General features: G+C 49.7%; 1 protein-coding gene across 19 annotated transcripts in view; it reads right to left on the bottom strand.

Moving 5' to 3' along the window:
• The window catches only part of LOC147099937 (transducin-like enhancer protein 3), an 81,141-nt gene that overhangs the window by 11,042 nt on the left and 42,323 nt on the right, over window positions 1-27,776 (bottom strand). For 6 of the 19 annotated variants that reach the window (XM_085968410.1, XM_085968415.1, XM_085968422.1 and 3 more), the window contains 10 exons: window positions 25,374-25,403; window positions 22,158-22,362; window positions 19,997-20,013; window positions 10,230-10,349; window positions 8,474-8,524; window positions 6,577-6,729; window positions 4,685-4,817; window positions 2,762-2,943; window positions 2,563-2,639; window positions 1,573-1,822 (listed from right to left, as the gene is read on the bottom strand). In XM_085968410.1, coding sequence (XP_085824536.1) covers window positions 1,573-1,822; window positions 2,563-2,639; window positions 2,762-2,943; window positions 4,685-4,817; window positions 6,577-6,729; window positions 8,474-8,524; window positions 10,230-10,349; window positions 19,997-20,013; window positions 22,158-22,362; window positions 25,374-25,403 — 1,218 coding nt within the window. The remainder of the gene's footprint in view (window positions 1-1,572; window positions 1,823-2,562; window positions 2,640-2,761; window positions 2,944-4,684; window positions 4,818-6,576; window positions 6,730-8,473; window positions 8,525-10,229; window positions 10,350-19,996; window positions 20,014-22,157; window positions 22,363-25,373; window positions 25,404-27,776) is intronic. The other 13 variants (XM_085968411.1, XM_085968419.1, XM_085968424.1 and 10 more) reach the window with 6 other exon arrangements.

Raw genomic sequence — 27,776 nt, 5'->3', positions numbered from 1 at the left:
CCTCTGAATCATCAGGTTGTGGGTTCGAGTCCCACTCCAGAGACTTGAGCACAAAATCTAGGCTGACGCTCCCAGTGCAGTAACGAGGGAGCGCTGCACTCACCAAGGCTCCTTCGGCAGAACCTCCCAAACCCGCGACCTCTACCACCTGGAAGGGCAAGGGCAGCAGGCGCCTGGGAGCACCACCACCTCCAAGTTCCCTTCCTCGTCACACACACCATCCCGACTTGGAAATATATCGGCCGTTCCTTCATCGTCGCTGGGTCAAAATCCTGGAACTCCCTCCCTAACAGCACTGTGGGAGTACCTTCACCACACGGACTGCAGCGATTCAAGAAGGCGGCTCACCACCACCTTCTCAAGGGCAACTAGGGATGGGCAATAAATGCCGGCCTTGCCAGCGACGCCCGCATCCCGTGAACAAATACATTATTGTCGGAGGAGCTGTCTTTCAGATGAGACCCCTTGGGAGAGCAATTCATCATCATAATTCCCTGCAAAACATAAATTTAATCTCTTTCCAAAATGGCCAAGACCGTCAGTTTAACATCAGGTTTCAGGTGGCCAAAAGTGGCCGACTATCCCAGCATGCATTTAGAGTAGCACCTATTTTGTTATGTCCTCTTTTCTTTCGAAAAATAAATCAGTACAAGTAATCCTTCAAAAAAATTAAGCATTATTTCACAAGATATATGAGGTTGAGGGAGGCCATTCAGCCCATCCCGGGTCAACCAGTCAGCAAGAAGCTACAGTCTCCACAACACAATATCCAATTGGTACTTAATGGCTTAATGGTTTTTGACTCCAATACCCAGCTGGTAAAGGTGTCAGCTGTGGCTCAGTGGGTCGCACTTTCACCTTTGAGTCACAAGGTTGTGGGTTCAAGTCCCACTCCAGAGACTCGAGCACAAAATCTAAGCTGACACTCCCAGTACCGTACTGAGGGAGTGCTGCACTGTCGGAGGTGCCGTCTTTTGGATGAGACCTTAAACCGAGGCCCCGTCCGCTCTTTCAGGCAGGCGTGAAAGATCCCATGGTACTATTTCGAAGAAGAGCGGGGGAGTTCTCCCCGGTGTCCTGGTCCGTTCGCCGCAGTGTACTGGCCAACATTTATTTGACTATACTCTGATTGTTGTAATGTAGGCAGCGCAGCAGCCAGTGACTATACTTCATTGGCTGTAAAGCACTTGGGGATGTCCCGAGGTCATGAAAGGTGCTATATAAGTGCAAGTCTTCCTTTTTTTGGTAGCGCGTTCATATATTGATTGCTTTGTACATAGAACTTCCTGACATCCATTCCAATGTCACCCTTCCCTGGTTTAAGCAGAGTCCCTCTATCACACGGTCATGGCTTACTTTGCAACGTGTTGGATTTACCTTCCCTGCAACCATCCACTTTGCGTAATCCTCGGAGACTCCCCGCCCCCACCACCCCCTCCCCTCCATCTCAGTCACCTCCTTTGAGCCAACATTAAACCGCGCGGCTCTTTGTAAAAAGGCTCCAACTCGGATAGCGACGCCACTTTCAATTCTCCAAACGCCTGAAGTGATTCCTCTCCTCGCTGCACTTACTAGACAGTCTAACTGGGAGACGGGACTCTTGCTGCCGGGCTGACTGATGTCCCAGATTTTCACGCAGCCCTTGCCTCCAGTGTACACGTGCCTCGTGGGGTTGCTGATGGTGACGGCGCACACCACCTCACCGTGGTTCAGGGTGTTGATCTGCCGGGCGTGCCGCGGAATGCCGGGCCCAATCAGGGCGTCAGGAGGGAATGGCACGGGCTGCATCTGACCGTCCGCACTCACGTGAAAGGAATACGCACTGCGGGGGAGGGAAAGAAAAGAAATTAAATAAAAGCTTAAAAAAAAATAAAACAAACCTTTAAGATTCATGATCTTGAACAGTTCGCACCCAGTATTGACAAAATCGCAAGAATCTGTAGGCTCCGCAAAGAGAATCTTACAGCACAGAAGGAGGCCATTCGGCCCATCGTGCCTGTGCCATCTCTTTGGAAGAGCTCTCTAATTAATCCCATTCCCACTGCTCTTTTCCCAGAGCCCTGAAAATGTTTTCCCTTCCAGTATTTATCCAATTCCCTTTTGAAAGTTACTATTGAATCTGCTTCCACCGCCCTTTCAGGCAGCGCGTTCCAGATCACAACAACTCGCTGCGGAAACAAAATTCTCCTCATCTCCCCCTCTGGTTCTTTTGCCAATCACCTTAACTGTGTGTCCTCTAGTTACCGACCTTCCTGCCAGTGGAAACAGTTCCTCCTTATTTACTCTATCAAAAACCCTCGTGATTTTGAACACCTCCATCAAATCTCCTCTTAACCTTCTCTGCTCCAAGGAGAACAACCCGAGTCTCTCCATGTAACTATTGTGGAAGCACCTCAATAGATTACATCTCCTTTCCCCCCCTCTCCCCCCAGAGCCAGTGATTCTCTGGACGTTGTTTTAAGGCAAATGGGCTCGAGAGATTAGCAGAGTTAAAAAAATATATATATATATACATATTTTTGAAATTGCAAAGTAAAAAAAAAAGGGATTAAAAAGACTTACGGTTTTCCTCCGGGTATTGAGGCAAGACTGGCAGGGAGTCCAGGGGCTCGCATGTGAGAGTGAGGGTCAAAGCCCACCTGTCCAGAGAGACGCAGAGCACTATTGAGTTTACATTCATCGCTACACAATGCCAGTAACAATGTTTTTTTTTTAATTCAAAAATAAATTGTGAGAAGGAAGAGCTAAATTCATTACGTACACCACCAAAGCTCACCATAGGAGAACGATAGGCGGCTGCTGCAGCACTCATCTGTGGCGAGATGTTGTGGAGGCCGGGATAAGCCCCGGGGCTCGTCAGAGCGCCGTTCATTTCGTGGTGGGACATCATGGCAAATGGGGCGTACGAGCCAGCCAGCGAGATCGGGGCGCGGAGGGCCGGTGCTGGGAACCAAAAAAACATTAAAAGTGGTTCAGTATCTCCTCAGGGCAAGTGTGCGGCGAGTCAAGAAACACTCGCATTTAGATAGTGCCGCGTCGCACAAGCTCACGCACACGCACCACTAACTCGCATTTACAGGAAACTCGCTTTTAACCGGCACCTAAATAACCAGAAATTTCTCTTAACCGGCAAAATTCAGGAGTAGGTTCAGGTAAGTTTTACTTCACATTAGTGGCCGTGTAACCGGGGTTCCCGGATCTGTGGCCGTGTAACCGGGGTTCCTGCACCTGTTGCTATGCAACAGGGACGCCTGGATCTGTGGCCATGTACGGGGCTCTCGTACCTTGGTAAGTATACCTCTCTGTAATCCGGACTTTTTGATCAACCGGCACCACGCCGGTCCCATCGGTGCCGGATAAAAAAAAGAGTTTCCTGTATAGAGCGCCTTTAATCGCAGAAAACCAATCGCAAAATGCTCATGGAGCAGGGTTGCCAACCCTCCAGGATCCTGGAGTCTCCAAAGATTTATCGCCAAAAACCCGGGGGGGAAAAAAATCATAGGGGTGTAAAAAAAACCTTCCATTTATTTTTTTAAATTATTCATTCACGGGACGTGAGCGTCACCGGCAAGGCCAGCATTTACTGGCCATCTCTATTGCCCTCGAGAAGGTGGTGGTGGTGAGCCGCCTTCTTGAATAAGTGGCTCGCTGGGCCATTTCACAGGGCAATTTGAGAGTCAACCACATTGCTGTGGGTCTGGAGTCATACACCGGCCAGACCGGGTAAGGACGGCAGATTTCCTTCTCTAAAAGGGCATTAATGAACCAGATGGGTTTTTACGACAATCCGGTAGTTTCGTGGTCACCATTACTGATACTGGCTTTTTTTTCCAGATTTATTTAATTAACTGAATTTAAATTCCCCAGCTGCCGTGGTGGGACTTGAACTCACGTCTCCGGATCATTAGTCCAGGCCTTTGGATTACTAGTCCAGTAACATAACCACTGTGCTACCGTTCCCCTATTCATTATAAAAATACTGGCGATGGGGAAAAAAAGGCCGTTTGACTGGGCAGGGTGGTTGGAGGTGGGAAGGTCACATGATGGAACCTCCTGAACCCCACCAGAGCCAAGGAGGGAGGAAGTGGGTTAATCAATCTACTTAAAAAAAAAGGAAGTTCCATCTCATCTAGCGCCGATTAGAGAGAGAGCAAAAGTGTGGGCGTAGACTTTGCTGCTTCTAGCTCAACTCGGATGCAATATATTCATTGGTGAAATGCAGAGAGAATGCAGCACGGTTTGGTCTTTTTTGGACCCAGTCTTCTCTCCTGAAGGCACGAGCCCGCTGGCACACAGTTCGACGGGCATTATCTACCCTCTAGCCCTCGCCATAGTGCCACCTGTTGGCTCGTGCGCCCAGGCACTGAACGGCGGTAGGCTACAGGGTCAAGCCCACCTTACCACGCAAGGTCCAGCAGAGCTCATTGGATACCGATCATGAGGCAGCGGGGGGGGGGGGGGCGGAACCTGGATTCCCTTCCTCCCAAGCCCAGGGTAGCCGAGTCTCATTCTAAGGACTCTGCCCCCAAGTATAGACAGTAGAAAACAAAGGTTGTTTGGTAGGGGGCAATTTTGCAGTCTTCACTGATGATGGAACACAAGCCAAACTGAGAGCCCAACGTATTGTTGTAATAAATGTACCGAGAGCTGAAAGTCTGAAATGCTCCGAGCCAAGTGCAGTTACCTAGTGACTCCATGCCCGGAGGCTTCCCCGGGATTGGTCGCAGCCCCGGCGTTGAGCTGGTACCTGGAGTTGGGGCATCGTTGCGTGGGGTCGGGGTATTTGACTTCAGCCCAGGGGTCGATGATTTGTCATTCTGAAAAATAAAACCGGGGAGAGGGGGAAATCTTCAATATGGAGCACACGAGAGACACGCAGAGTGAGAGAGCGAGCGAACCAGACAGACATGCGCAGAGAGTGAGCGAGCCAGACAGACATACACAGAGCGAGCGAGCCAGACAGACGTGCGCAGAGCGAGCAAGCCAGACAGACAGACGCGCGCAGAGCGAGCGAGCCAGACAGATGCGTGCACACGAGCGAGCCAGACAGACATGCGCAGAGAGAGAGAGCCAAAGTGAAAGAGAGAAAATGTGTCAAAGAATCATATTTATATTGATGCCTTTCAGGCCCTTAGGATGTTTCAAGCATTTAACAGCGAAATAAATTAGTGAGACAAAAAAAAAATTGCCCTATAACACCATGAATCAGTGAGTCATTGATTGCTCCACTGCGGGTTAAGTGTTCAAATAGTAGATAGCGGAATTTTTATATAAACACGTTACTGTGCGTTCACCCCAAAATACTCAAATGGATTGCGATCCCAAGAATCACTCTCTATGACTGGGAGTGTGGGGGCGAGCGGAGAAGGGGGAAAGAAAGAGGAAGGAAAACATTTCAGATAATAATTTCCTGTAATGAGTATTGTGAAAGAGCCAGTTTGTAATCTCTGCGCTCTGGTCAGAGTTCAGTGACTAACGTCCTTTCAAATAATTTGTTTAAAAAAAATTAAAAAAAAATGTTTTTAAATCAACGGCAACATCAGCCCCAGAGAAGCAGCGAATGACACAGAATGTACGACACAGAAACAGGCCATTCAGCCCAACTGGTCCGTGCCGGCGTTTATTCGCCACACCAGCCTCCTCCCACCCCTACTTCATCTCACCCCATCAGCATATCTTTCTATTCCTTTCTCCCTCATGTGTTTATCTAGCTTCCTCTTAAATGTATCTCTGCTCTTCGCCTCAACCACTCCCTGTGGTAGCGAGTTCCACATTCTCACCACTCTCTGGGCGAAGAAGATTACAAAGTATGCACAGCACAGAAACAGGCCACTGGGCCCAACTACTCTGTGCCAGTGTTTATGCTCCACACACGACTCCTCCCACGTGGCCCATTCAAAGTCCCGCGCATGCGCGGGTCTGTCCCCCACGGTAAAGCCAGCAAGCGGCCTGCGCAGGACCTCCAGCGCACTGCGCGGCCGCACAGCTCAACAGGAACATCGCCTCCCACCCTATCGACATATCCTTCCATTCCTTTCTCCCTCATGAAGGTTCTCCTGAATTCTTTATTGGATTTATTAGTGACTATCTTGCACTAGTTACTATCTTACACTAGTGACTACCTTATATTTATGGGACACAATAGCAAGATACTGCAGATGCTGGAAATCTGAAATAAATATAAAATAACAACAGAAAATGCTGGGAACACTCAGCAGGTCAGGCAGCATCGATGAGAGAGAAAGACGTTGACTCTATTTCTCTCTCCTCGATGCTGCCTGACCTGCTGAGTGTTTCCAGCATTTTCTGTTGTTATTTTATATTTATGGGAACTCAATTTCCCAGCAAATTCAAAGCAAAGATCTAAACACTTTCAAACTGAAGCGTTGAATTCCAACGACTAGGAGATTCTGGCCGAGACTTTATACTGGTCAGAGGGAGGGGAAGAGAGGGAGGGGAGAGGGGAAAGGGGAGAGGGGGGAGAGAGAGGGAGGGGGGAGAGGGAGAGGGAGGGGGAGGAGGGAGGGAGGGAGGAAGGAAGGGAGGGAGGGAGGGGCAGGAACGAGTTGCACTCACGTGGCCCATATCTTTCGTTTTCGATGAAGGCGTGCTGCTCGATGAAGCGACGGAGGCGGGGCTGTTGGGCGCGTCCTTCTTTATGCCGCGAGATTTATCCAAGCCGTTCTCGCGGGGAGAGTGCGCGGGGCTGACCCGAGGCGTGGCGGGATCCTGCGAGTTAAACAAAAAAAAAAGAAAATCACAAAAAAATTAAAAAGGTGAGTCGTTGGAGAAAGAACAGTTAAAAAGAAAAAACCCCACACACGTCTGGTCTTAATCAGGCAATTTAATAACTAAGTGTCTTGCTTTCACCACAAGAATTACTGCAAAATTCCTTTGTCGTTACACGGTCACTTTATCACAGGGCATTCCAAGCCCTCCCACACTACGCATTGCATAGCGAGTTCAAAAGGTCAAACCTTCAAAGGTCATGAAGGGAGGCTAGCCCCATGCTTTCTCCTCCGCCAGTTTTATCTCTTCCCCCCACCCCTCGCCCAGTAGGCGCCATTCTCCTGCTGCGATTGTTAGGTGGATGCTGACAGCCCTCCCCCTATCTCCCCCTAGTGCCCGTTCTCGCAGCCCGGGCCTGGCAAAGTGCGCGCTGGCAAGCCGCTCGCTCAGAGGGCACCACGGCCCAGTCAGACCAGAGCATCAGGCGCGGGAAGGCCGGCTGATTTTCTCCCTCCTCCACCTCCTCGCACTTGGCGACACGGAGGGCGACCGCAGCCATTTTGAGCGAGGGCAGCACGGGCTGGGGATGGAGCTGGAGGCCACCCAGGGTTCCGGAGCCCAGCACCACACCAGGCGGCAGGTTTATCCGCCGAGTTATCCAGGAGATACGGTCACCGTCGAGTTATGGAACAAGGACAAAGAAAGCAGATATACGGGGGAGGGGGAAACGGAGAAGAGAAGACAACTATTAGAAGTAACTCTGGGGCCATCTCCTGGCACAGATACAAAGAAAACACTCAAGACAAACCAGTTAAAACCGCCCATTGTTTGTCCAACGGGGGCAAACTTCGACAGTTGATTGGAAACCTGGAAATTTGTGAATAAGCATAGAACGATATAGCACAGGAGGAGGCCACCCGGCCCATCGAGCCCGAGCTGGCTCCCCAACAGAGCTATCCAACCAATCCCACTCCTCCGCTCTTTCCCGATAGCCCTGCAATTTTCATCCATCCAGTATTTATCCTTGAAAATACTCAATTTGTCCAGTCGTGTAACGAATGTTAACACCGTGTATTCTCAAAAGGCCGCGAACCGCAACTTGGTCAATGACAAATTCGATTTCTTTTGAAAAACATTGTTTTTCTCTCAAAACACTGGTTTGCACAAAAGTCAAAAAAGGGCTTTCTCCTCAACAACCGACAACAAATACAATCGGCCCCTTCCCAAAAACCACAACTGAATCCCATTCCGGAGAAGAAAACAAAACAAATCTACAAAAGCAAAGCAGACAAGATTCCTGGACTCAAATATTGTACAATTTGGAGAGCAAAATCAGAAATCTTTTTGCACAACACTGATCACCGCCCCCCCGCCCCCACTTACCCCCCCCCCCCCCAAGGGAAAAAAATAACAGAATTATACATGTTCCATTATTATACACAAGTAATGTCAGTCTTTTCCAAATTCCAGGATGGTTTGGGGTCTGGGGAGGTGGAAAAGGAGAAAGAGGAGTGGGGTGGGAGGGAGGGAGGGAGGGGTACGAGAAAGGCGCCTCCAAACTCTTGACTAAAAGATTCACTTTGTGTCATAATTATTTACCATGGCCCAAATCTCTTCAAAAGAAACCTCAACGAGTCAGGTTTAAAATAGCGGCCTCCTCGGCCCCCTCCCCGCAAAATTAAACATGGAGTCACCTGGAATTTTTCCAGGTTGAAAGAAAAATTTAAAAAGCGCCGTTTCTTACCTCATTGGAAACGTCCACAACCAAGTCATCGCTCTTATCGCCATCACTGTCCTAAAGAGAGAAGCAGAAATCAGCCGGAGTTCTTCTAAAGAAAGACTTGTGTTCATATAAGAACCGACACCCACTCTATACAGCACCTTCAACACAGGGCAAAGTGCTTCAAGGCAGGTGGGGGCTAAATGGACGTCAAACAAACAGGGATTAGAAGAGTTCAAGAAGGCATAAAACAAAGAAAGACTTGCATTTATATAGCGCCTTTCACAACCTCAAGGACAGCCCCAAAGCGCTTTACAGCCAATGAAGTACTTTTGAAATGTTGCCTCTGTTGTAATGTAATGTAATCCGCCTTGGGTACGGGGGCGGTGCCAGAGGACTGGAGAATTGCAAATGTTACACTATTGTTCAAAAAAGGGTGTAAGGATAAACCCAGCAACTACAGGCCAGTCAGTTTAACCTCGGTAGTGGGGAAGCTTTTAGAAACAGTAATCAGGGACAACATTAACAGTCACTTAGACAAGTGTGGATTAATTAAGGAAAGCCAGCACGGATTTTTTAAAGGCAAATCATGTTTAACTAACTTGATTGATTTTTTTTTTTTTTGAGGTAACAGAGAGGGTTGATGAGGGCAATGCGGTTGATGTGGTGTACATGGATTTCCAAAAGGCGTTTGACAAAGTGCCACATAATAGGCTTGCCAGCAAAATTGAAGCCCATGGAATAAAAGGGACAGTGGCAGCGTGGATACGGAACTGGCTAAGTGACAGGAAACAGAGAGTAGTGGTGAACGGTTGTTTTTCGGACTGGAGGAAGGTACACAGTGGTGTTCCCACTGGAAAGACTGGAGAAGCTGGGGTTGTTCTCCTTAGAGCAGAGAAGGTTGAGGAGATTTGAGAGATGTTCAAAATCATGAGGGGTCTAGACAGAATAGATAGAGAGGAACTGTTCCCATTGGCGGAAGGGTCGAGAACCAGAGGACACAAATTTAAGGTGAAAGGCAGAAGAACCAAAGGCGACGTGAGGAAAAACTTTTTTACGCAGCGAGTGATTAGGATCTGGAATGCACTGCCTGAAAGGGTGGTGGAGGCAGATTCAATCACGGCTTTCAAAAAGGAGTTGGATAAGTACCTGAAGGAAAACAATCTGCAGGGCTACGGGGAAAGGGCGAGCGAGTGGGACTAGCTGATGTGCTCTTGCAGAGAGCCGGCACGGGCTCGACGGGCCGAATGGTCTCCTTCTGTGCTGTAACCATTCGATGATAATGCGGCAGCCAATTTGCGCACACCAAGATCCCACAAACAGCACTGAAATAATGACCAGATAATCTGTTTTCAGTGATGTTGGTTGAGGATAAATATTGGCCAGGACACCGGGGAGAACTCCCCTGCTTGTCTTCAAAATAGTGCCGTGGGATCTTTTACATCCACCAGAAAGAGCAGACGGGGCCTCGGTTTAATGTGTCATTTGAATGACGGCACCTCCGACAGTGCCGCACTCCTTCAGTATTGCATTGGGAGTCTCAGCCTAGCTTTATGTGCTCAAGTCTCTGGAGTGGGGCTTGAACCCACAACCTTCTGATTCCGAGGCGAGTGCGCTGCTCACTGAGCCACGGCCGAGACTTATGATGGCACAGTTGAAGAGTCAAATTTCGAGAAGGGTTTTAAACTAGACACAAACCAGGTGTTAAACCACCCGGGAACCCAGGCTCACTAAATCCAAAGTCGCAAGGCTCCAAAAATATGAGCAGAGACAGACTTACATATCTGTTCATGGTGTCTTTCTCTTCCACCTTTCGTTTCTTCGCATCCAGGTAGTCGGAGGAACTTCTGCTGTTCCTTTCGTTGGGCCGGAGGCTGTCCGATGGTGAGACAGAGTTATTCTGCAGAAAATAAGAGGATCATTGAAAGAGCCAAGCAGAGCAACGCATCACCGTACATCCGGGAGGGAGAACCAAGCTGATCCCAGATCATTAAACTTCGAGTCCAGCACAATATCCAACAACCCAATCAACCAGAGAGCAAACACAGCAAGACGTACGGTGTGTGTGTGTGTGTGTGTGTTGGGGTTACCAACGCTCCAGGATTTGGAGATGGGGAACAAATGGCTGTTTGACTGACAGCCAAGAATTATCCAATCGGGGTACAAAGAGTCTATTCGCTTTCTGATTGGCCGTGGGAAGGCGGGGCGTCGTGAGGGTGGACGTGTCAGGTGACCAATGGCGGAGGTGTGGGGGCGGGGCAACATGTGAGTGAGTGAGTGTGTGGGCCGGGGTATCTACAGATTAGTCTTGCACACCTCAGTTGGTGATCGAGCATCACCTGCAGAGGCCTGGGACCAGGTAGCCGAGAGGACGGACTTCGACTCGAAACCGTCCCCAATGAAAAGTTACTGCGGAATCAATGGGAAATAGGAAGGCACAGGGACAGTGATGGTGCTCTCCTGAAACACAATCCACCAACAAAACAAACCTCGATCAGAGAGTCTGGACATGACTATTTACTACATCACTGCTTTAGAACAATGAAATCGCCCTCCATATCCATCAAGTATTGCCAATAGATAAAATATCTGCTGGATAATGGGGACGCTCCATCCTTCTCAGTTTAATTCACTAAACTCAATACACCAGGAAAATAAGACGACATTCCCTACAACAACAACTTGCATTTATATAGCACCTTTAACGTAGTAAAACGTCCCAAGGTGCTTCACAGGAGCGATTATCAAACAAAATTTGACACCGAGCCACATAAGGAGATATTAGGTCAGGTGACCAAAAGCTTGGTCAAAGAGGTAGGTTTTAAGGAGGATCTTAAAGGAAGAGAGAGGCGGTGAGGTTTAGGGAGGGTAATTCCAGAGCTTAGGGCCCAGACAGCTGAAGGCACGGCCGCCAATGGTGGAGCGATTAAAATCAGGAATGCGCAAGAGGCCAGAATTGGCGGAGCACAAAAAATCCAAGCTGACACTCCCAGTGCAGTACTGAGGGGGTGCTGCACAGTCGGAGGTGCAGTCTTTCAGAGGAGGCGTTAAGCTCTCCCAGGTGGACGTAAAAGATCCCACGGTGCTATTTTGAAGAGGAGCAGGGGAGTTATCCTTGGTGTCCTGGTCAATATTTATCCCTCAAAACGGCATCAGTAAACACAGACGATCTGGTCATTATCACATTGCTGTTTGTGGGAGCTTGCTGTGCGCAAATTGGCTGCCGCGTTTCCTGCATTACAACAGTGACTACACTCCAAAAAGTACCTCATTGTCTGTAAAGTGCTTTGGGACGTCCCGAGGTCGTGAAACGCGCTGGAGAAATGCAAGTTCATTCTTTCAACTGGTGGATCAAACTCCGCTGAACACCGGGCGGGGGCAGGAGCTCCCGCATTAGTGTTGAGCAATCAGAACGTTCCGACCGAGAGCGTGACACAGACATCCTCCCTCAGGGAGGCCCCAGGACCAACGGGGAGGGCATTGGGGGGAGAAAAAAAAGTGAGCCAGCAAGAACACAGGGCAAAGACGGCACGAACTGGTGATCATTTTGGAAAGAGGTAAGCGAAGAAGCTACAGTCCGAGCTGACTAGGACCAGCTTTTCATTTAGCTTCCAATTCACTATATATATTTTTTAAATATACCTCGATAAGACTGTTAGAAGCCAGAGGGTGAAGACATGCCGTAGTCACACACAACGCCCTGTACGATATTCCCATGTCGCCATGAATAATGTGCAGTTGGGTTTTTTTGTTGTTGAAAAAGGCAAGTTAGCTAGGGATTAAAAGCTAGATTCAAACTGCCAACCACTTCCAACACAAGGACTCTCTCAAAGCAATTCAGCTCTTTACAGAAAGCTAGGCCAAGATGTGAAGACTGAACAGACGTTTCATCATTGAACTCTTCAATAAAAAATGTGAAGAGGAGGAGGAGGAGGAGGGAGGCACCCAAATAAGCAAGATTTCAGCCTCTATTCAACTCCTTCCAGAAAACTGCTCATCCAGCTAAACAAAGAGAAGGGATTTGGCCTGCAGACTGTAACACAAGCCAACATTAGGCCCAACAACTTGCTAATCAGCTGTGCTTTACATTAAACATCAACCCATTTATTTCCAAACTGCTGCAGGTACAGAATAAGGCGATTCAAGAGCGAATCTCCTGAAAGGCGCGCTCGGCATGAGCTGCCTGGGTGAATTACTGAAGGTGCAAAGGCATGAAAGGAATGTCACAGGCAGCTTTTTGAAGAGAGAGAGAGAAAAAAAAAATAGGCCTTGTCTGCAGTTCCCAAAGAGGCAGCTATTCGGTGGGGCCAAGTGGAAATAATAACAGTGTTCTTTAAGCCGCTTCACTTCTCTTCATTCTCCTGGTGAAAGGGGAGGGGGAGGGGGGTGAAGCACTTCATATTTCTCCTCAGCACCAATAAGCAGCAACAGGCAAGACCAAGCAAGCCTTTCTTCCCAGCCAGCCAAGCTGAGAAAAAGCTGTGGATACCAGAGAATCGTGTCAAGCATTTAGAGGAATCGATCCATTCAGTCCTTCACCGGCACCGAGCCAACTAACTAAATATTATTCCTGCTCTGGCAGACTTTAAAAAAAAAAGATGTTTTTATTTTTATGAATGAATCTCACTCGAGATCGTGGCCTATTCTGGCTTTTTTTTTTAAACAGAGGCTTTTCCAATAAGGCTTTATAGGTTATTTCAAATCATCTTTTTGTGACCACACATTCTTTGCAAGGTTAAGTGATGGACAGCTGTGCCACCGAATGTACTTCTGTTCTTTTATCTGCGGGCATTTTTGTTCTAAAGAGCCGCTTGTTTCTTCCTCCCCTCCACCCCCCCACCCCCATCACGCTCCCTCCTCCTACTGCGAGAGGCTTTGTGCAAAGTGACATTAGGAAATCAATATGAACCAGGGGCAAGGCTGATTGTAACATCAACCTCCCGCCAACATCCCTCAAACGCCACACAAAAGCTTCAGTCCCAGCCCTGGGCGTACAATAGCCAGGGTCCTTCTTTGCATTGAAGCAAGCTTTTGAGTCAAAAGAGGGAGGGAAAAAAACGATCACATTAAATGCATATCCAGGAACGCTTTCTCTCCAGGAATCAGCTTCAGATTCCCACATGCCACACGTAAACAACAAAAAAGGCGCCGGAAAATATTCACGGTCCACTTATATTAAAATATAAAAATCTTCCCACACCAGTTGGGTATCGGCGCCCAGCGAGAAGCTGCCCCCCCCTCCCATCGGGCGGTGTCGAAGTGAATCGCTGCTCTGACAACACGCTGGAAAGCTCCTTTGTAAAGCCACTCAATGCTCTCCATGGGCAACATGCCCTTGCCAAATAGGCTGGACAAGTGCTCGGCCTCCCAGACCTCAGCTAATGCCCGCTCCGGTACCAGCTGCTCGAGGTGCTCAACAACAACCAAACAGTGTTGTCAGCGCGGCCCAGCTGGCAGCCGTCTTGGCTCCGAAGGATGCAGCCCACACTAAGACCAGAGTGCACAGTCTACAGCAACAACAACGCTCATTTATGTAGCCCCTGCAAAAACGTCCCAAGGCGCAAAATCTGACACCGAGCCACATGAGGAGATATTAGGACAGGTGAACCAAAAGCTTGGTCAAAGAGGTAGGTTTTAAGGAGCGTCTTAAAGGACGAGGGAGAGTCTACGCAACATTCAAAACAGTAATTCACACACACAGATGCTTCAAGAGGTCTTAATCTAAATACTGTTTGTTATAAATCTCATCATTCATCAAGAAATTACTTGTGAAATAATGCTGGACGGCCAGCTGGTGGCGCCGTCCAAGGAGTATAAATACTCGGGCGTGGGCCCAGCTTGCCAGGGACATTTTGTAAGACAGGAACTAGTGAAGTACAACTAGACCTCCATGTTCTGAAACAAGTTGATTAAAGCCTTGCTTTTTACTCAAACCAATTGTGTAGTGAGTTTTATTACGTCACTGCTCAATACAGGGACCGTGTCAAAAGCAGTGGAAACCAGAGAATTGCGTCAAGCTTCTTTCAGCTTTTGATCAGATCCCAAGTAAACACAAGGAGTATACAGATTTCTCTCTTCCCTCGTACCCCCAAGCACGAAGAGGACTGAGCCCCACACACGCCCCGCCCCACCGCACCTCACAATGATACAATCATCAGACCATCACTCATCACTCTTGGGGGACCCACCCCAAACGCATGGACCCCCTGAATTTCAAACACATGGACCCCCCCATTTCAACACATGGGACCCCCGCATTTCAACACATGGGACCCTCGCATTTCAAACACATGGGACCCCCCGCATTTCAAACACATGGGACCCCCCGCATTTCAAACACATGGGACCCTCGCATTTCAAACACATGGGACCCTCGCATTTCAAACACATGGGACCCCTCGCATTTCAAACACATGGGACCCCTCGCATTTCAACACACGGGACCCCCGCATTTCAACACATGGGACCCCCCGCATTTCAACACATGGGACCCCCCGCATTTCAACACATAGGACCCCCTGCATTTCAACACATGGGACCCCCCGCATTTCAACACATGGGACCCCCCGCATTTCAACACATGGGACCCCCGCATTTCAAACACATGGACCCCCGCATTTCAACACAAGGGACCCCCGCATTTCAAACACATGGGACCCCCGCATTTCAAACACATGGGACCCCTCGCATTTCAACACATGGGACCCCCGCATTTCAACACATGGGACCCCCCCGCATTTCAAAAAGTGGACCATTTATTAAAGCCCCAAGATTAGAAAGTGACAAGACTGGAAATGGTTCACTTAATCGCATTTTATTTCCCCTCACCCCAACTCTCAGCTTAGATTAAAACTTGCACGAGAGTCATGAGGAGGTCCATACCACCAGTGACATGTCAGTACATCAGTTTAGCGCCGAGAACAGTGCACGTTTTTTTTTAAACAAACTAAACACCCCTCAACTGTGAATGTGAGCTCACCCACTTTGGACCTAAAAATGACAGAACCGAGTACCTTCTAAATGGTGAAAAGCTAGAAACAGTGGAGGTCCAATTCGAGCCAGACCTTTCAGGAGTGAAAGTAAGGAACATTTCTACACACAAAGGGTGGGAGAAGTTTGGAAAACTCTTCCGCAAACGGCAATTAGTGCTAGATCAATTGTCAATTTTAAAATCGGAGATTGATGGATTTTTGTTAACCAAAGGCATTAAGGGATATGGGCCAAAGGCGGGTATATGGAGTTAGGTCGCAGATCAACCATGATCGCTGAATGGCGGATCAGGCTCGAGGGGCTGAATGGCCTCCTCCTGTTCCTATGTTCGAATGTTAAATTACTGGTGCCACCATCTGTACCACACAGGGAGTGGTTGAAGTACTGATGCATTTAAAGGGATGCTTGATGCATATGAGGGAGAGGGGGAAGAGAGGCAATTACAGTGGGGAGGAGGCTCGTGAGCACAAAAACACCAGCACAGACCCGTTGGGCCGAATGGTCGGTTTCTGTGCTGTAAATTCTACATAACCAAACACCCGTTGCTGGAACAGTGCTAACTTGCGGGTTTGAGGTGCTCCTGCAGCATCCACCCATTTCCCGCAGCTCACCAGAAGCTGCAGTCCAATTCAATCGGGACCAGTCATCCTCTTGTCCTTCTTTCCCGACGGCAGAGCAGCTTCACCTCGCCAGTTGCTGTGTTCTGCAGGTCAGGAAGGCCTGGGCTTTGATGCCCATTCGGTTCGGAGTCAGCCGATTTTGGACGGGTGATGGTAGGGTTGCTACAGTTGGGTTGGCGGGGGTTGGGGAATGGCATGGACACCCATGGATACTCAATCCTCGACTGGTATATCGTGCCACAATTGGGCGCTTCTGCCTGTCTTACTTTTCACACTCCCATTGAGTGATCACCCCTGATCCACATGGAGTTGCCGGACCGGCAACGCCTCGATTTTAAAATTTCTATCATTGTTTTCAAATCCCTCCATGGCATCGCCACCGCCCCCCCCCTCCCCATCTCTGTAATCTCCTCCAGCCCCACAATCCCTCCGAGGTCTCTGCGCTCCTCCAATTCTGGCCTCTTGCGATTCTCCAATTTCCATCGCTCCACCATTGGCGGCCGTGCCTTCAGCTGCCTGGGCCCCGAGCTGTGGAATTCCCTCCCTACCTCACTCTCCTCCTTTAAGACGCTCCTTAAAACCAACCTCTCACCCGTCCTAATATCTCCTTACGTGGCTCGGTGTCAAATATTCTTTGCTAACGCTCCTGTGAAGCGCCTTGGGACGTTTTACTACACTAAAGGCACTATATAAATGCAGTGTTGTTGAGTGGCCGTACTATCAAGAGGACAACTAGATCCGTGAAGCTACACCACAGCAAGGAGTCAATTTTAGGCGTGGGGGGCAAGAGAGGAAACTGGCGAGAAAATGAATGATTGGGAAAGAAAGAGGCAGTTAAACGTCAGCTTGTCACACAGCAATAACTCAGGCCAACGCATAGTGTCAGCTGCCTCTGGATAATAGAGGAGTCTGATCAAGGATAAAATGGCTTCTTAATCACAGGGGGATTTTTAGTTCTTCAGACTTGACTGCACGTATTCAGAGAACTCACTCACATGAAACACAAACTTGCATTGGCAGTGCGAGCCATCTGAATGCTTTAAGCCCATCTAATAAACGGCTTACGCAGCCAGTAAATGAACAGGCAAGCACAATTCACCATTTGTATTCCTGCATCGGTCTCAGGCAAGGAACGGGCAAATCCTCATCCTAAGCAGTCAGTGGGGTGAAGGAGGCCAGTTTGTGTTCACTCTAATGAAATTAAGGCATTGCTAATCTCCCCATGTAGTTTCATTTTAATAAGCGGTCCTCCTTGCAGAGAGCACTCACAGAAGAGGGGGGGGGGGGAAGGTAGAGAGAGAGAGAGAGAGAGAGAGAGAAACAGACAGAGAGAATGAGAGAGACAGAGAGAGACAGAGAGAGAGACAGAGAGAGAGACAGAGACAGAGAGAGACAGAGAGAGAGAGAGAGAGACAGAGAGAGAGAGAGACAGAGAGAGAGACAGAGACAGAGACAGAGAGAGAGACAGAGAGAGAGAGAGACAGAGAGAGAGACAGAGACCAGAGAGAGAGAGAGACAGAGAGAGAGACAGAGAGAGAGACAGAGAGAGAGAAAAAAAAGAGTAAAGAGAGGCTAAAGTAAAGAGAAAAATCGAGCAAAAGGAAAAATAAATCACAAACTGCCATTTGACTCAAGCATTCCCTACGGATTTTAGACATAGTGGAACCTTGTTTAGATGTTTAGATCATGCTCCAGTTGCCAAAATAGAGGGAAAAATGTTTTCACATAAAAGGAAAACTCTTCAGCCGTGAAAGTACATTTCAAGAAAATGAAGGCAGTTGATGAAGACGAGATGCTTTCCCCGCCACAGACACCAACAGTCTCACTGAAGCACCAGACGCCTCCTCGGGCAATCCCGCCACACCAGGGCAACGAGTCCAATTGTCTGGAAACACTCGGCCAGTCAGGCAGCGTCTGCGGAAGGGGGACGGTAGGGTCAACGCTTCAGGTCAGTGACCTCTGCTCGGAGGCAGATCGGTCCGGCAACGCTGACCCTACCGTCCTCCCTCTCTACAGACGCTGTCTGACCCCAGAGTGTTTCCAACGTTTTTCTCTCTCTCTTTAAATTCAGATTCCCAGTGTTTGCCATTTAAGTCCAATCATCTGTTTCACTCAAAGAAATCACTCGTCCTTGATGCACTTGGCTAAAGGGTTCTGCTGCCGAGCACGGGCCAGGGGCGGCCAGACGAGAACCCGAGTGGCAATGGAAAAAACTCAACCCGGGGCCCCAAAACCAACGATATCTGTGACAAAGACAAGCAACTGGGCAGCAGCAGGTTTTTAAGAAGAGAGTGTCAGTCACAATCCTCAAAGGCTCCTGTCAATGTATAATCAGGCCACCCGACAGCAGCTGGAGAATCTCTTCTTTATAACGTGTACAGAAGTGAAAACAAGGGAAACGGAGTGCATTAGACACTCTGCGGCTCAACACCTCCCGAATCGTTCATCCACTCAATTCCATTTACAAAACTCATCAATCTACACAACATCCACAATAAAATCTCCCATTACATCCAAATTTTAACTCAACACTTGAGACACTTAAAAATCAGACCCAACACGTGTGTCAATAGCCTGGAATTGCAATTACCCAAAAGCAACAACGAAACGGAATCAAACCGTATAATACAAAAAACAAACTGGCTCCAGTCACTGATTCAGAGGGTCTATCCCCAGTCTGTGCAGAGTTACCTTGTTTCAGAAAGGAGATCAATAAGGGGGGCTATAATTAGAGCCAGCATTCCTTGCCTGGTTTCGGGGGGGGGGGGGGGGGCGGGCAGGAGGGGGAGGTGGGTAAGGGGAATTTCCTGATCTCGACCCAGCAACCTCCACTCACGGATGGCAAGCAAGGATCGTGCCCACGTCATCAATCGCACCGCCCCAGTAGTCGAATAGCTTGCCAGCGCGCGCACACACACACACACACACACACACACACAATAATGGCCGGTTGTGCGAGACACCAGAGAGTAACTAGCATCTGTGGAACCATAACCCTGGCAATCAGTAAACTTCTTCCAGAGAAGGGGGGGGGGGGGGCGGGGAGAAAGAGAGAGAGATGAGGGAGGGAGAGAAAGAGGGAGGGAGGGAGGGAAAGAAAGAACTGATATTTCAAACTTAATGCAACAAGAACACTTCCCTCTCCAAAGGTCTTCACCAAAACTCAGGCTGAAGAAGAGTTCAGAATGTCGACAGGAAGAGCCTGTCAACAAGAGACACTTTGTTGGGCCTTGGTGTTTGAGATAACAAAGTTGGATAGATTCTACAAAGTCTGCTAAAGTTAAAAATAGAGACATGGATAAGAGTGGGAGGTGCCTCTCCCCACACTGCTAGCTGGGCAAGCTACAAACTCACAGCATAGATTTTATTGGCGTTGTCCAGTATGCTTTGTAAATGAGTGCACTTGTCACAAAGACTTTATGCGCACCGAGAGAAGGAGGAGGGAGGGGGAAGAGGAGGAGGAGGGAGGGGGAAGAGGAGGAGGAGGGAGGGGGAAGAGGAGGAGGAGGGAGGGGGAAGAGGGAGGAGGAGGGAGGAGGAAGAGGGAGGAAGAGGGAGGGGGAAGAGGGAGGAGGAGGGAGGGGGAAGAGGGAGGAGGAGGGAGGGGGAAGAGGGAGGAGGAGGGAGGGGGAAGAGGGAGGAGGAGGGAGGGGGAAGAGGAGGAGGAGGGAGGGGGAAGAGGAGGAGGAGGGAGGGGGAAGAGGAGGAGGAGGGAGGGGGAAGAGGAGGAGGAGGGAGGGGGAAGAGGAGGAGGAGGGAGGGGGAAGAAGAGGAGGAGGGGGAAGAAGAGGAGGAGGGGGAAGAAGAAGAGGAGGGGGAAGAGGAGGAGGGAGAAGGAGGAGGAGGGAGGGCAAGGAGATCAAAGCAAAGCCACTCCTACAGTGCTATCCAACCATGGTGCTGGCGTACGCGAGACGCAGTGTGATTCGGTACTTACCACACTAGATTCTCTCTCTGGTGAAACACGATGGAGTGGCGACATCAGCAGTCAGGCGGTGGCGGGAGAAGAGGAACAGTGGGGGGGAGGGGGGTTTGGAATAAAAGAGCAGCAGTTAGAATTCTCGAAAACAAGAGTGAAACGTCTGTCACACAATCCAACGAATACAATGGGAGCCGTGGTTCGGGCCGGCGGCTCTGGTTGGGTCCATTCCTGGATGTTTCCTCACATGACCTGCTGTTCCACCATTGGTCAATCCTCCAGGCTCGCTCCCTTCCCACGGCCAATTGGAAAAGGAGCAGACCCTGTTAGCCAATTGGATGTTTCTTGAATGTCAGTGAAAGTCTCCCTTCCCCCCCCCGCTCCCCCTGCCGCCATCTCCCAATATTTTTATCACTAATAAGTGAAACTGTGCAAAGGAAATGAAACACAAACAATTTTATTTTATGGCCCCTATGATTTTTCTGCAGGATTTTTAATCTTCAATTCCTGGAGACTCCAGGCCAATCCTGGTGGGTTGGTGACCCCTAGCCCTGGTGCAGGTTAACCCCATTATTACCAAAATAGCGGACATTTAAAATCAAGGGATCTCAGGAGAAACCCAACTGTAACAAGGGACGGGAACCTGCCGTCCTTACCCGCTCTGTGCCTACGTGACTCCAGACCCACACCAACGTGTTTGACCCTTAACTGCCCCAGCAACCCACTCAGTCGTGTCAAACCGATACCGGTTTCGACAAGGAAGGCGGCTCACCCCCGCCTTCTCAGGGTAACCAGGGATGGCGATGAATGCTAGCCTCGTCAGCGATGCCCACACCCCAAGAGTGAATTAAAAAAAATATAGGTATCCTCCCCATGAGAAAGTATTGACATTTTCTCTCTCCAGGATTTGCACCACTAGAGTCATAGAATCTGCACAGAAGGGGGCCATTCAGCCCATCGCGCCTGTGCCGGTTGTCTAACAGAGCAATTTGAAAAACAATTTAGAACCACTCCCCCAGCTTTCTCCCTATAACCTTGTACATTCGTCCTTCCTTCGAGATCAGGTCCAATTGCCTTTTCTCGGGTCGGAGTTTTCCAACACATTGGTAAATGGAAAAAAAAACGAGCGGTTGCCAAGGATCAGCAAACCGGCCTCAATCACACAGTGCAGGGGTTATTTTCTGAGGCCGAGCTCCCAACGTGGAGCCTCACTAGATGGGAGCGCAGGTTAGAGGTGGGACTAAAACAGCAGAGGGCCAATTTTGTGACGGGTCTGTTTCCATAGAAACATAGAAGATAGGAGCAGGAGTAGGCCATTCGGCCCCTCGAGCCTGCTCCGCCATTTAATGAGATCATGGCTGATCATCCAAAGTCAGTACCCTGTCCCTGCCTTCTCCCCATATCCCTTGATCCCTTTAGCCTCAAGAAATATATCTAACTCCTTCTTGAATATATTTAATGAATTGGCCTCAACTGTCCTGTGTGGCAGAGAATTCCACAGGTTCACCACTCTCTGGGTGAAGAAATTCCTCCTCATCTCAGTCCTAAATGGCTTACCCCTTATCTTTAGACTGTGACCCCGGGTTCTGGACTCCCCCGCCATCAGGAACATCCTTTCTGCAACTAGTCTGTCTAGTCCTGTTAGAATTTTCTAAGTTTCAATGAGGTCCCCTCTCATTCTTCTAAACTCTAGCGAATATAAGCCTAATCGACCCAACCTCTCTTCATACGTCATTCCTGCCATCCCAGGTATCAGTCTGGTGAATCTTCGTTGCACTCCCTCCATGGCAAGAACATCCTTCCTCAGATAAGGCGACCAAAACTGCACACAATACTCAAGGTGTGGTCTCACCAAGGCCCTGTACAACTGCAGCAAGACATCCTTGTTCCTGTACTCGAACCCTCTTGCTACGAAGGCCAACATACCATTTGCCTTCTTAACCGCCTGCTGCACCTGCATGCTTACCTTCAGCGACTGGTGCACAAGGACACCCAGGTCTCGTTGCACTTCCCCTTTTCCCAATCTATTGCCTTCAGATAATAATCTGTCTTCCTGATTTTGCCACCGAAGTGGATAACCTCACATTTATCCACATTCCACCGAGCAAGGCTTTGCAAAAAAGGTACACCCTTGTACGCCCATCATCGAACATCTACCGAGGTCCGAGCTCCTTCTCACCTCGGTGATCCAACTCGTGGTGGTTCTTCTCGTCCTTCACCGACAGGTGGGCCTGGCTGCCCAGGGCGCTGGAAAGTGCTAGAAGCCCAGAGGTGCTGCCGGTGACCGGGGGGATTCCTGGCGGCTGCAGACCAGAGGGATGGGGCGGCAGTTGGACAGGAGGAGCGTGGGTGTGGGAGAGGTGCTGGGCCTGGAGTTGTTGCTGCTGTGGAGAAACCAATGGCACATGGATTGGAAGGAAATTAGGGCAGGAAGGACGGATGGAGCGGAGCAGCAAGAGAGTGAAGGAGGAGCGAGAGAGAGGGAGAGAGAGAGAGAGAGAGAAAGGGAGAGGAAAAACCTCATGAGTAACTTTTTAATAGGTCAATTAACGCAAAAATAAACTTTTTAAAAAGGCATCCTGGTAGTGCCCTGCTAAAGAGAACAGAAAATTCCAGAAACAAAAACGGTTAATTAAGCAGGTCGGAGACAAAAATCAATCCTGAAGTGTACAAAGCGACAAAAAAACCTCACAAACACACAACATTAAAGGCCTGGCCTTCCTCCCTCTGCTCTATGTGCTGAGGTACGGCCCCAGGGGTCTCAGTTACCCTTCAGTACCTTGCTCAAGAGGCCATTCTTCAAGGAGGGAGCCTAGAAAGCAAGTGTTGGCCAGACATTAGATGGTGATGGGGTGGGGGGTGGAGAGATGGTGACAGCAGGGCCTAAGCTGCATTGTCCAGCAGGCATTATAGTGATCAGGAGCAGGAACCCTGGCCCAATTTCTGCCCCCCCCCCCTTCCACTGCCTCGCCCCAACGGGCACGTGTCAAGTGCAGCATCCCAACTGGTATCATCCTCAGGCCAAGCTCCGCCATCTCGGCGCAGACCAGCGGGGGTCCAAACCCAGGCCGTGTGGGGTTCGTTGACGTGCTGCCCTCAGCAACTGGACAGATACCAACACTGTCTTCTCACTACTAGATTTATTATTCAAATTTTGAACAAAATATATACACGCGCGCGCACACACACACACACACACACAACCGATAGACCCGAAAATGTCTCGGCAAAAAAAAAAATTATTCAAAACAGACGCCATACGCTCGAGCTTAAAAAAGCCATCAAGTTCAGGCAACTACACGGCATCCATTGCAACACAGCTCCAGCCAACACAAGCGATATTAGTTCAAATATCTTTTGACTTAATAAGGACAAGCTTTGCGGGTATCATGCTATATGATTTGGTTTCCTTCCTTGCTAGAATTTTCCACTCGAAGCCGGTGGGCAGGTTTCTCCGGCAGGAAGAGCCTGGAGATCAAGGTTTGTTTGAGCATTCCATTGGTACTGCTCTTGATGTAGACATATCACATGGTTACAAAGATTTCGGACTAGGTTTTGATGTTCTCTTGCATTTGGTCTGTCGCTCATTGTCTCTCTCTCCCTCCCCCTCCCACCCCCCCCCCCTCTGTGTACGTGAGGCACCGGGCATCATTCCTGTCCGTCATTGTTGTATGTTCGTGTGTGCTATTGGGGGAATCATAGAATGGTACAGCACAGAAGGAGGCCATTCGGCCCATTGTGCCTGTGCCGGCTCTTTGAACGAGCTCTCCAATTTGTCCCACTCCCCCTGCTCGTTCCCCATAGTCCTGAAAATGTTTCCCCTTCAAGTATTTATCCAATTCCCTTTTGAAAGTTACTATTGAATCTGCTTCCACCGCCCTTTCAGGCAGCGCATTCCAGATCACAACAACTCGCTGCGTAAAAATTTGTTTCCTCCTCTTGCCTCTGGTTCTTTTGCCAATCACCTTAAATCTGTGTCCTCTGGTAACTAATCCTTCTTCCACTGGAAACAGTTTCTCCTTATTTACTCTATCAAAACCGTTCATGATTTTGAACAGCTCCATCCACTCTCCCCTTAACCTTCTCTGCTCCAAGGAGAACAGCCCAACGTTCCGATCTATAAAATCCAAGGCAGCTGGGCATCAGTAGAGGCACGGCCATTAACCCAAAGTGCTGTGATTGCAGCCAGAGTACTGGATTGGATGTTACGCCGGACTTGGGGAGTTGAGCTAGGTTTGTGCTCCTGATCACTATCCAGAAACACCTCTCTGTGCACTCGTCTATTAGTGTTGCCAACCCTTCAGGATTGGCCCTGGAGTCTCCAGGAATTGAAGATTAATTTCCAGGACACTGCTGGGAGCAAAAACCCAGGAGAAAAATCATAGGGGGCATTAAAAAAAGTGTGCTTTTTATTTTCTTTGAACACTTTTGTCTATTAAGTTATAAAAATATCGGACATGAGGAAAAAAGGCTGTTTGGCTGAGAGTCAAAAACCATCCAATTTTTTCCTTTACGGGAGATGACAAGGTCAACAGAAGCCATCCCCATCACCACCTCAACGGAGACCAGCTCCGCCAGTCTGCAGGGACCAGGAATCGGGCCTGGGAATTTCCTGGCTCAATACCAAGCCTGGCCTTCGAGGGAACCACTGACCCCCCCGGAATCAGGTCAGATAGAGAGAGTGGCCCTTTATTAGCCGGACAGGCAGCAAAGCAAGCTGGGCCAACATTCTCTGCTAGCGCTACAGTGACTTCTAGGAAGAAAATACGTTTCCAGGCCCCCCCGCCCCCCACAGAATGACCTCCTTGAGGCCAAACTAAAAGCAGAGATGCAAAGAGCTCTAGACTGAAGTGACACAACTTTTGGGGCTCTGGAAATGAGGCACGTTACAGGAAGAAAGCCTAGAATCAAACCGGGGTGTGGAGCAAGAGAAGTAGCTCAGGTGATTGTAAGCACAGCGCTCGAGCCGCTTGTGCACTGCACACCCCAGTTGCTGTTGTTTGAGACTTCTGCATCCCTCAAAGCAACACAACATCCTGCAAGGGTCGCTAGTAACCCTGGTTGATTGGCCCTTATATAACTAGAGTGCTAACGCCAAGTCCAGGGACCCCAGGGCGAGATCAGCCAACTGAGCTTAAGAGAAACAACCCTGTACCGAAACACCGGCAGTTAATGCAGCCCAAGGCAGCTGACATGAGGGGGGGGAAACGAGGGAAGGAACGCTGTCCCTTTAAAAGCTCAGCCACACCGCCAAGTAGCATTAAGATACTGCGACTTCAGCGAAAGCGGCCAGACCTGCGCGCATGCACATCTGGCGCACGGAAGCAGCGAGTCACACGGGCAGCATGCTAGAGACACAAAAAGGCAGAAAACAGTTCAGGAGGGAGGGACTAACCATGAGAGGTGGGTAGATAGCGTGGTGCTGCTGGGAAATGAAAAAGAAAAAAAAAGATTTCAGACGTTAAATTATTAAGACTTAACTCCCGTCGTTTGCATCCCAATAACCCACCCCGCTAAAAAAAAACACAATGACCCCTTAAAAGCAAATTAACCCGAAGACATACACTCTTACCCTTAAAAGAAAAATCAAAACTCTAAAATATTCTATGTGAGCTTTTTCTCAGAGAATGAACACCATCACTCAATGTAACTTAACGTTGATTGAAATCATTCATCAATTGCACCATTTCAATCGTCTCCCCATCTCCCCCCCCCGACCCTCTTTCTCAAAGACCTTTCATTCTGGGTCCTGCGTCCAGGAGAGCGCCACCTACAGGCAGCGGCTCGGTCCCGCGTCCAGGAGAGCGCCACCTACAGGCAGCGGCCCGGTCCCGCGTCCAGGAGAGCGCCACCTACAGCCCGCGGCCTGGGTCCCGTGTCCAGGAGAGCGCCACCTACAGGCCGTGTCCCGTGTCCAGGAGAGCGCCACCTACAGGCCGGGTCCCGTGTCCAGGAGAGCGCCACCTACAGGCCGCGGTCTGGGTCCCGCGTCCAGGAGAGCGCCACCTACAGGCCGCGGTCTGGGTCCTGCGTCCAGGAGAGCGCCACCTACAGGCCGCAGCCTGGGTCCCGCGTCCAGGAGAGCGCCACCTACAGGCCGCGGTCTGGGTCCTGCGTCCAGGAGAGCGCCACCTACAGGCCGCGGTCTAGGTCCCGCGTCCAGGAGAGCGCCACCTACAGGCCGCGGTCTGGGTCCCGCGTCCAGGAGAGCGCCACCTACAGGCCGCAGCCTGGGTCCCGCGTCCAGGAGAGCGCCACCTACAGGCCGCAGCCTGGGTCCCGCGTCCAGGAGAGCGCCACCTACAGGCCGCGGCCTGGGCCCAGCGTCCAGGAGAGCGCCACCTAAAGGCCGCGGCCTGGGTCCCGCGTTCAGGTGAGCGCCACCTACAGGCAACCACTCTCCCTGCCATCCCGCCGCGAACTGGCACCGATCCTCAGGTCGGCCTGCTCCAAAAAACAAAAAGCCTGACTATTCCACACTGTGTACTGGCGCCGTGAACTAACTGATGCTGTGCGTGGCCGACCCATCAACATGTGTGCCAGCCTGCCGCGCCACGGCATTTTGTGGGCGCCTCGGCTGGTGTAGAAACCCCAAAAGGGAGCTCTGAGCATCGACTGCAGGTTGGCAGAACTTGCATTTCCATAGCGCCTTTCACGACCTCAGACCATCCCAAAGCCCCTTCACAGCCAATGAGGTACTTTTGAAGTGTGGTCACTGTTGTAATGTAGGAAACGTGGCAGCCAATCTGCACACAGCAAGATCCCACAAACAGCAATGTGATAATGACCAGATAATCTGTTTTTGTTATGTTGATTGAGGGATTAATATTGGCCCAGGACACCGGGGAGAGCTCCCCCGCTCTTCGAAATAGTGCCGTGGGGTCTTTCACGTCCACCCGAGAGAGCAGACGGGGCCTTGCAATCAGGTAAGACCTATGCTTACGAAAGATTGGACCTCAACCACTAGCAATATCTAAAAATAACTCGTTTTGCAAAATGAATATATTTACAGTATAAAGCAATCTCTTTTGAATCTCAGTGTTACAGGATTCACAGTAAAAATGCACATTTGCTGGTTAGCAACCTTGAAGTCTAAAATCAAACCACATGATCAATAAACTACAATGAGCACCTGACCTGAACGCCCCCCCCACGACACACAAAGGCAAAACTGCTCTCGCTAATTAAAGGAATCAATTCAATAAAGGGGCACTGCCCTTGGGACAGAGTTACATCATTTTTTTGGGGGGGGAGCGGTAGGGTGTGGAAAAAAGTGCAGAAAAGGAGGGGAGGAGAGAGAGAGAGAGAGGGGGCGAGAGGGGGGGAGAGAGAGGAGAAGGGAGAGAAAGGAGAGAAAGAAAAAGAGAGAAGGGGAGGGAAGCGGAGAGGGAGAGCGAGCTGCACATTATTCTTGGAAGGCCAAACTGAACTCAAATTGGGCTATGCTCATGCTTTTGATCACGGACCCATTTGGACGGGCGCATGTGTGAACAATCAAGCTCAGCTACGATGCCCTCCACAGTCGAATAGCCCACCAACAGTCACTGTGCAGACTCACACATGCAATGTGGCGAATCAAGGGGTGGTGGGGGCGATAAGAGGTCTGCCAGAAGCCATGGAACCGGACCTCCTCCCCCCACCACACACCTCACTTCCCCCCGCCCAGCAAGAGGCAGCACCCAAAATAAATAGAAGCATCGGGTGAGAATTTATTGGGCAATTATGGTTTAAATAGCGAGCCTGTTTCTCGGCTGAACTTTGGCACAGAATTTCTAATCTAATAAAATGGCCCACTTGA

This window comes from Somniosus microcephalus, chromosome 27, assembly GCF_052327205.1.
Source record: "Somniosus microcephalus isolate GS21.2 chromosome 27, FLI_Smic_1.0, whole genome shotgun sequence".
In the NCBI taxonomy this organism is placed as follows: domain Eukaryota; kingdom Metazoa; phylum Chordata; class Chondrichthyes; order Squaliformes; family Somniosidae; genus Somniosus; species Somniosus microcephalus.
This window is presented reverse-complemented; position numbering and strand designations above follow the sequence as displayed.